Genomic DNA, 9,271 nt, shown 5'->3' on the forward strand with positions numbered 1-9,271 from the left:
GAGACATGTACAGGAGAGCTAGTTAACCCAGTCTTTCTGAGTTTAGGTTGTAATCAGGCTCCTCAAGCCCCCTAGGAAGAGCTTAATTGCAAACTAGCTTGGAGTTGAGACTGCTGAGACTGTTGTTGGCCCTTTGTACTTCTCACTGGTTTGTAATTTTGAAGCTAGGAAAATGCCTACAAAATCATGCAACCTGAGCAAGGGAAGCAGTTAGTTTTCCTCTTGTACTAAGGAACTTGAAGAAAATAAAATACCAGAGCTTTTTGAGCCCTACTCAGTACCAAAGGTTTTTTTCAAGCCTCATAGCTACCACAAACTCTAAACTTATACCAGAAACTTACTACTTTCTTGAATGGGTAAGTGGTTGAAGCAAAGATGAGTACAAGCATCCTCATGGAGCCTAAGCATCCAGAAAGGAGCTCTGGAAAGGACTAGAAGGAACTTTAGACTCTTGCTGTCACAAATAACTGTGTTATACCATTTGTTTGTTCATTGTGTCCTACTGCATGATAAAGTTAGATTCTGGTTACTCCTGGTAAAAGGTAATTCCAGAATCCCTTTCTGACTTACACTGTAAGTTTATTAATTTTTTGGTGACTCTTTTTGCAAGGCCTGGCACACACCCAGAAACTTCCCAGACTCCAGAAAAGATTTTTGGACCCACTTCATCACCATTAACTTAACAGTTAAGCCCGGAAAAGTCACTAATTTGATTCCCATGTGCAAGCAGCAGACCTGAACTTACTGATATTGGGAAAAGAAGCTGCAATAGCAATGAATTTAAGGGAGGATGAGAGAAGAGACAAATGGGGAAGAAGGAAAATAAGGAACTCTGATTTTGTTCAACGAAAAGGTTACATTTAGTTTCACCAAGAAAAAAGTTAGCTTTCCCATAGATGAATTAGCGTTTCAAATAATTGAGGGGTCTACAATAGCACAGTTGAAAATGAAAAAAAAAAAATATATATCCCTCCTAATGTAGATACTACAACTGCTGAGTATGTGGAAGAGGAGGCTGAAGAGGAAAAGAAAATGTAAGTTGCACCTTACAACTATCCAGACAACATTTCTGGGCTGGCTGCACAACTAAATTATTTTAGACTAGAATAGAATAGACTATTTCAGTTGAAAGGGAGCTACAACTCCCATCAGGCCCAACTGCCTGACCAATTCAGGGCTGACCAAAAGTTAAAGCCTGTGGTTAAGGGCATTGTCCAAATCCCTCATAAACACTGACAACAGGCTTGGGGTATCGACCACCTCTCTAGGAAGCCTGTTCCAGTGTTTGATCATCCTCTTGGTAAAGAAATGCTTCCTGAAGTCCAGCCTAAACCTCCTCTGGCACAGCTTGGAACCATTCCCACGTGTCCTGTCACTGGATACCAGAGAGAAGAGACCAGCACCTCCCTCAGGAAGCTGTAGACAGCAATAAGGTCACCCCTCAGCCTCCTTTTCTACAAACTAGACAAACCCAAAGTCCTCAGCCGCTTCTCACAGGACATGCCTTCCAGCCCTGTCACCAACTTTGTTGCCCTTCTCTGGACACATTTAAGGACCTTCATTGTGCTGGTAAAGTATTTCTTCTCAAGAGCAGAGGGAGCTCACAGCAAGATGAATTTGGATATTTTTGGCTGGAAGGGATTTTTGCTCTTCATCATTACTTAACCAATGGCTACAATGACCTGAAAGAAAGCTCTGAGCTTAACCCATAGTTAATAGTTAGGCCTCCTTGCAGTACTGTGGGGTAACGAAGGATATTTTGCATCCATGTTTTATTTCTTTTTGTGTCTATGCTGACAATAGAACATTTTAATTTCCAGACAATTAAGCCTTTCTACAAACCCTTCTTTCCTGAAGTTTACATCCAATAATTCAACTCCAGATTCTTCTACTTGGAAGTAACTATAATTCATATTGCAAAGACTGACTTCAGATCATCCTCTTCAAAACTTTAAAATAGGTTTGAATCAAAATCAGTAGTATCTCGTTACTCAAACTTTATGCACATTTTAACGTATTGTATCTAAATCAGATAAGCTAAAAACCTAAGGCAAACAGATTTTAAAAGTCACATGAGTGTACACATGCATGTATTTCTAAAGGTATGCAAGATGACACCGTAATGCCTAAAGACGTTTAATTTTTCACAGAATCACAGAACGATTAAGGTTCAAAGGGAACTCTGGAGGTCATCATGTCCAACTCCCCCCGCTCAAGCCGGGCCACCTAGAGCAGGCTGCCCAGGACCACGTCTAGATGTCTTCTGAGTATCTCCAAGGATGGAGGTTCTACCACCTTCCTGGACAACCTGTGTCAGTGCTAGGTCACCCTTACAGTAAGAGTTTTTCCTTATGTTCAGATGGAACCTCCAGCGTTTCTAAAAAACTGTATTTTTCTAAAGAACTATACAATTACAAACATTTAAATTGAACTGTCACATGACAAATTGCTGGTTATCAGCTGCCAGCTGCAAATTCTGTAATTTTATATATCCACATACCTCTTCGAGCTCTCCCGAAGAAACAGGATTATCCTCGTACGTGGGGAAATGGCACCCTGCTTTACAACTGCAAAACCTGCCAGTCTCCTCACGTGGCTCCACTATTCTGCAGTTTACTTTAGAGCTCTCCATCGCCCTCCCATCTAGAGATTCTTTCATACTGCATTCTAAACAGGGATCTTGGTTTCCTACTGGCAACATCCCAGCCGACTCTTCTTGGGAATCCAATGATGTTTGTGCACTCTTCTCCATTCCAGACTTCTTTAATCTGGGAAGGAATTTTCCAGATTCGAGCTCTGATTTTCCATAATAATGCCCTTCTTTTTCTGCATCTTCTTCCAGAGGTTTGAGATCTGCTTGTGGATCCTCAAATACATCTACTTGAGAAGGGACAGCAATACCTCCCTCATCTTTTTCTGACTCAAATTCTGACTCACTTCCACCACCTGGAGAAAGTTCAGATGCAGAAATTGGGCGAAAGTGAGTCCTTGGAGAAATCCGTATAGCCCTGTACTGCGTTCGATCAACACCACATATCCTGGGGTGTAAAACCTCACTGTCTGAATCGGAGCACAGAATTGACTTAGGTTTAAAACTAGGGCTGAAAGATGCAATTCCTTCTGGCTCAAACGAACACTCTACATGAAGAACTTGTGAAAATGGGTTGTTCAGGTCAAAGGAAGAGAATGAGTATTCAAGCCCTGGTTCTTCAACTTGAAAGTTACCACAAGCTCCTAGTAAGTCTTCATGGAAGATAAAAGAAAAACCCTTATTTAATCCGTTATCTCCACTCTTTGATTGCTCATTCTGTTCAAATGATACAAATGGCCTCCATAATTGCCTATGACCAGGGGCAAAGCTGTTACCTGGAGTCATAAAAACATCCGTACCAGCTATTGTCACTACATCAGAAGCTGCACATTGTAATAAGCTCCCTTTCGAGTGACCAGGTGGCACCACTGCCCATTCTCCATCACTGTTAAATGTTTTGAGCTCGCCATAGACACCACCAAGTATAAATGAGTTTTCTTTATCCTGGTTAACATCCCAAGGTTTTGATGGTGTAGTATAGTCACCACCATCTACTTTTGATAAATCGTTTGAGACAAAGGCTCTCTTCTCTAAATTCTCCTTTTGACCTTCCCAAAGATGATACTCTGATCTCTGCACTGCTTTATTGGGCTCCTGGAGGGTTTCAACTTTTGCTTCTGTATCCAAACAGCAGCAATAGTTATTTACATCAGTTGAAAACAACTCATCTTCTATTCCTTCTATTTCTACCATCGCTGCCGAATTTCTGTCTGTCATATTTGTCCAAATATCTTTAATAACCCCTGAGCTGTAGCCATCTCCACGTGGACTGCTTTCACTACACCCTTGTGTAGTTTCATAGTCTTTACTTTCTGCTTTTTGTTCTAGCTGAATACCACAGACAGATTCTAGCTTAGATTTTTTTTTGAAAATCAAAGTGGGCATTTCTCCCAAAGTTCTAGCTTGTTGCTGGCAGGTTTCTTCGGGCAAAAAATCTAGAATTTCTTCATCTACATAACTCGAAGACACTCTAGGAACTACATAATTAATATCTTCTGCATTAAATTGCGTGGATTCTTCATATGGAATATTTAAAGTCTCGTTGTCTGAACGTGTTTCTTCTGAGTGTGACCATGGACTACAGGTTCTTGTTGAAAGATTGGAACAGTGTTCATTTTCATCAAAGGCACTATTTTTGGTCCATATTAGCAATCTAGACTGTGTTTTCCCAAGAATATTAGCAGTGCTACTAGAATCTGCATTTTCATTTCCCAAGCTGAGTGTTTCAAAAGAAAATGGTAAAACAGAGTTACTGCATTGCACTTCAAACACTGAAAAACAAGAGTTTATACCAGACCCTTCATTAATATCTGAAAAGAGCTCTTGATTGCCAGCAAGCATGTGTGAATTAAGCATTGTGCTGTCTAAGATGGGGGAGAATCTGATCGGAGAATCTCCTCCAAAACTTTCCCCATCTGCATCACCAGAACTAGAAGATGAACAGCACTCCCAAAATTGAGCTAAATTACTAAGGTCTTGCAAGAACCACCCTTCAGCACCAACAGAGCTGGTCGAATCTGTCCATATTGCACTTTCCCCTTGCAACTCCATTCCATCTAACACTATGCAACATTCTGCCTCAAAATCAGTTTTTTCTTTACTCTTTTGTCGAATCATATTTAAAATCCGACTCTCCCCTTGCATCGGATCTGAGGCACCAGGATCCAACATGGATTGATCAATATCCACTTCATAGAAGTGTGTTAGTTCTGACAGATGAACATCATCTAAATATTTGTCGTCCTCTGGTTGAGAACATATTGAGGTCCCAGCGAGGTCAATATCCTCATTTAGAACTGCAGGCATTTCTACAAAGTGACCATCGATGAAAGTACCTGCTGCGAGGTATGTTTTATGAATATTATTGTTGCTAATACAAAGACCATGCACTGATTCAGACAACTCTTCTACAGCCTCTGATGTTACGCCACATATATCTTCTCTGTTGCGGTATGTAGTCTCCAGCTTGCTTTTTCTGCTAAGAGGAACAAAGTACTCTGTAATCGGCTCAGTATACCACAAGGGTTCTTCTTTATATTCCTTTTCATTTCTGCTGTCTAAATACAAATCTTTTCCATCGCTACCGCCAGCTTCTTTTCTTCCAATTTCTTTTAATGGCCTTTTACCTCTTTTGCACAGCTGTTTGATGGACCCGCTGCTACTGCTGCTACTGCTTCCGCTGAGGACTTTTCTATCAGCCTTTTCACCAGATTTCACTGAAAGCCTGCTTTGCCCATTACGCCCTTTTTTATTTCGAACCTCTCTTGTTTTGTGTCTTACTTTAATACATTTCATTGATGCCTTGTATTCACATTGATTACCACTAGAACTTGAGCCAGCCTCACTGGATCCAGATGACCAGGAGCGGGGACGCATCTTTCCCTCAGACTTATGTCGGACTTGCTTTTTGTACAAAACAGGCTTCTCTTCAACAGTGTTGTTACTAAACTTGTTTTCTTTCTCGTTTTTAATTTTCTTCTGCTGCGTTCTTTCCTGTACAGTGGCAGATACTTTATTACTTCTGTCTTTAGTTACTTCACCTTCACTATTGCAATCTTTTGGAGAAGATGTATCCGTGCTAGTTGGTGGAGCAGTGGATGAAGATGAGGAGCTAGAGTAAGAGCATACTTTGGATTTATTCCATACAGTCATAATTTCCTGCAGGCAAACTGGCTTTTCAGAAAGAGGAGGAAACGCTTCATAGTACCTGAAAACAAAACAAGGTGGTGACATTCAGATCACAGAACTTCAGACAGGCATTAAGATTAGAAAGTATTACTAAAACCACATCAAAACACTACCATTCTAATTGCCACAAAATCTAATTTGTTCTACATATGCACGCGCCACTCATTGCACTGATTATTTGAATGATAACAAAGGGGAGATTAAGATAAGCTTTAAAAGTGCTTATATTAATATATGTTCAAAAATATACTGCCAAGTAAAACAATCCCATTTTTAGGGAGCACTAAACTTCACTGTAGACAGAAATTCTGGATGCTTAAAACAGTGAAGCCCTGACTCTAGGTTTATTAGATAACATAGCAATTCACTAGTCTTCTTAAACATGTTTAATTTAGAGTACAAATGAGGAAGTCCTGAATTTCAGGTTATTTTAATTCTCCTTTGTGAAATGAAATACTATCTGTTAAGTTCTACATAGTCTGATCATCTAGCTATTAAGAAAAAGCTATAGCAATTGCAGAAATCATATGTCATCAACATGGTTTTGCAAAGACAGTCAACAAGCCCTGATTTCTAAAAAAACATCTCGGTGATTGCAAAAAAAAGCGTAGTTCTACAGCAGTTTAAGATGCTAAAAGCTTTGTCTAAGAGGGACAATACTAAAATATGGTTTTCTGCAATCTTTAAAGTAGCACGTGTTTGACAGTAAAGAGATTTATACTAAATTGCATATATTTCAGTGAAAACCTATTAAAAAATAAATCTTCAGAAGTCAGTTAAGTGCACATTAGCACAATCAATTCCTTGAAGTATCATCCATTTAGCAACACTGACTGTTGCTAGCAATGGCTATTACTAAGAGATACGGAAGCAGTCACATCTCCAAGAGAAGTCAATGATAAAACTCCCAGGTACTTCAGTAACACCACTCGGGTACTTGTTAACTACTAGAACACTTTGGTTATAAAGAGTTTAAAGGTTATAAAGAGGTTCAGTTTCCCAATTCTGCAACAGAAGACAAGAGTTCTGGAAACAGGAAACTGATTCTCTCCTTGCAAGTCTAACGTGTCAATCAATGCTGTTTTAAAGGCTTTTAATTTGTCTAGCTGACCTCGTCTTAAGGAAACTTGGGTTCTGCATATAGTCAGAAGAAAGCAGTCAGGACTTAGGCAGAAATTCAACTAACTCATGGTATCAAATGCTCATATTTACATATATAAGACGAACAAAAGAAGACGGCAGGAAAAAAATTATTTCTTAATATCGACAAAACTCCAGATTCCCCACTAACTTCATTGTTTTAAAATATGGGAGCAAAAGGAGAAAAGCATCTCAGATAATAATAATAAAAAAATGCATACATTTCTACTTGATCCTTTGCTGTAGGAGATAAATCAGTCTCGGGAGACAAAGAGCCTTCTAACTTTTTATGAATCTTCTCCTCTGTTTTGGAAGAAAATTCCAAATGCTTAACAGAAAAATTCAAAAAGCCAGCGTATTTTACAACAGTATTTAACAAAAAGTACCAGGACATATACCTGTAATAGCAGTAAATTTCCATAAAACACTGTAAATAACATAATAATTTATAGTCTGGTTATTATACATAAATTATAAGTTATCACCCAAGATTCAAGTTTTTCACAGTTGTCTTATTAAGCCCTACATATTTCACTAAACATGACTGGCTAGCAGCTACATGCAACTTCATGGTTAGCAATGCCCCTACTAGGAGACTTTCTTTTGAACTTTTAGCTGTTTCAAATTCAAATCTTTATCTCCTTCTTACATTGCCAAATATATAAAAAAAAGTTTTTAAAAAATCAACTATTTAACTAAACATTTTTAGAAATTGTTGCATCAAATTTCTCATGTATTTCACTAAAGAGAAGTATCCCTGCAGTAGTTGCTGTGCATTGTGTGGATATAAGGGCATATTTCCTGTGTGAGAGGTGGCTCTCCTTTGTAATCTTTTGTATTCAAATCTGTAAAATACCTAAGAAATGCTGTGAGTTTCACACTAATTTTCCATTTTTTCAAAATAAATGGTCATCATAATCTTGGCTCAGTAAGAAAGTGTCACAGCATAGCAATATGAAATCCTAAGAGCTGACTGGTAACTACTGTTTAAAAAATAGAAAAAGGGAATCGAAACAGCTAAAATCATGCTTTAAGCAGGTAAATATTTATCCTTTATTTATTGCTATTTATACTACACCATAAACATACTCATTTTATTGTGTCAAAGGCTACCGCTATGTGCCTGAACAAACATTTATGTGCGATGAACTTCCACTGGAGACACTACAATTTTACATTATGCTCCAGGCCCTGAGCTTGAGAACATAAAAGTCCCCATTACCATTCCACTGAAGCTTTGAAATTTTAAGCACACCTCTCTGCCATGGCTACTTGGATGCTTTTCACAGGAATAGCTACTATGTAACAATTTTGAGGCCAATCTATTCTTTGCAAGTATCAATACACAAAAGGAACAGAAACAAGCCTACTTTATTTTGACTTCTTTTGGTCCGGAGGGGGATCCTGAATATGGAATATTTACTAAAAAAGCAAACATAGCTGGATATGCACAGTTATATATTTTCTTGAGGAAAACTCCATTTGTGAATGTCTATTTCCTAGCTAAACAAAGCATACTAGTACAGAATTGCTCAAACTATTTGAATGAAATTATTCAAATGCATTTTAAAATTGCATGGCCTGTATTAAAAGCTACTGAATTAATAGCCTGCTCCCACACCCCTCAGAATGTTACACAGTTGATAAATACAGTATCTGGCCTCAAAAGTTTAAAGATTTATTCCTCACCTTGCTTACTCTGAAGGTCTTTCAGTCTGGAGCAAAGCTCCTCCACTAACGTTTCAATCCCAGAGCTCTGCACAACAAAACCACGGGGCGGGGGGAAGGGGGGAGAAAAAAGAAAACACAGCTTACTAAAAAGAATATTAATTTTATAGAATGACATCAATACAAGAAACCCAGCTTGGCAGACATCTATTTTTCTTTTTGCATAGTAACTACACATTAAAAAGCAACAAAAATTATTACTAGGTATAAATCCACTACTATAAATACATTAATTTGAGGTCAAAATGATTCCACAAAACACATAGATACATTCACATGGAGGTTTCTAACTCCACATCACAAGCATGATTGTATATCCAAGGTTTTGCCAACTATGCACTGTCACATTTACTGCACTGTATCACTTGGGATTTAGCCAAGAGTCTCAGGATAAAAGTTCAAGAATCAACTGATCACTAAGATGCATTTAAAAAAAGCTAAGCCTGACCCTTTTGGTTGCACAGTTTATACCTGTGATAACAGAACTGGTAAAAGGATACTGAAAATCAGGAACGAAGGTGAAAAGAACGGCATGAAGACATACACATATAGGTGGCAGAGAGGGAGAGGAAAGGCTTCCGCAGTATCTTAGAATCATAGAATGGTTTAGGTTGGAAGGGACCT

At 38.5% G+C, this 9,271-nt stretch overlaps 1 protein-coding gene across 1 annotated transcript in view; it reads right to left on the bottom strand.

Annotated features, from left to right (window-relative positions):
- KIAA0232 (KIAA0232 ortholog) overlaps positions 1 to 9,271 on the bottom strand; it is a 51,957-nt gene that overhangs the window by 14,125 nt on the left and 28,561 nt on the right. Inside the window, 3 exon segments of the mRNA XM_009890528.1 lie at positions 2,497 to 5,798; positions 7,141 to 7,222; positions 8,609 to 8,675. Of these exon segments, the coding sequence (XP_009888830.1) occupies positions 2,497 to 5,798; positions 7,141 to 7,222; positions 8,609 to 8,675 (3,451 nt within the window).

The sequence above is a fragment of the Charadrius vociferus genome, unplaced genomic scaffold (genome assembly GCF_000708025.1).
Source record: "Charadrius vociferus isolate BGI_N301 unplaced genomic scaffold, ASM70802v2 scaffold88, whole genome shotgun sequence".
Classification (NCBI taxonomy): domain Eukaryota; kingdom Metazoa; phylum Chordata; class Aves; order Charadriiformes; family Charadriidae; genus Charadrius; species Charadrius vociferus.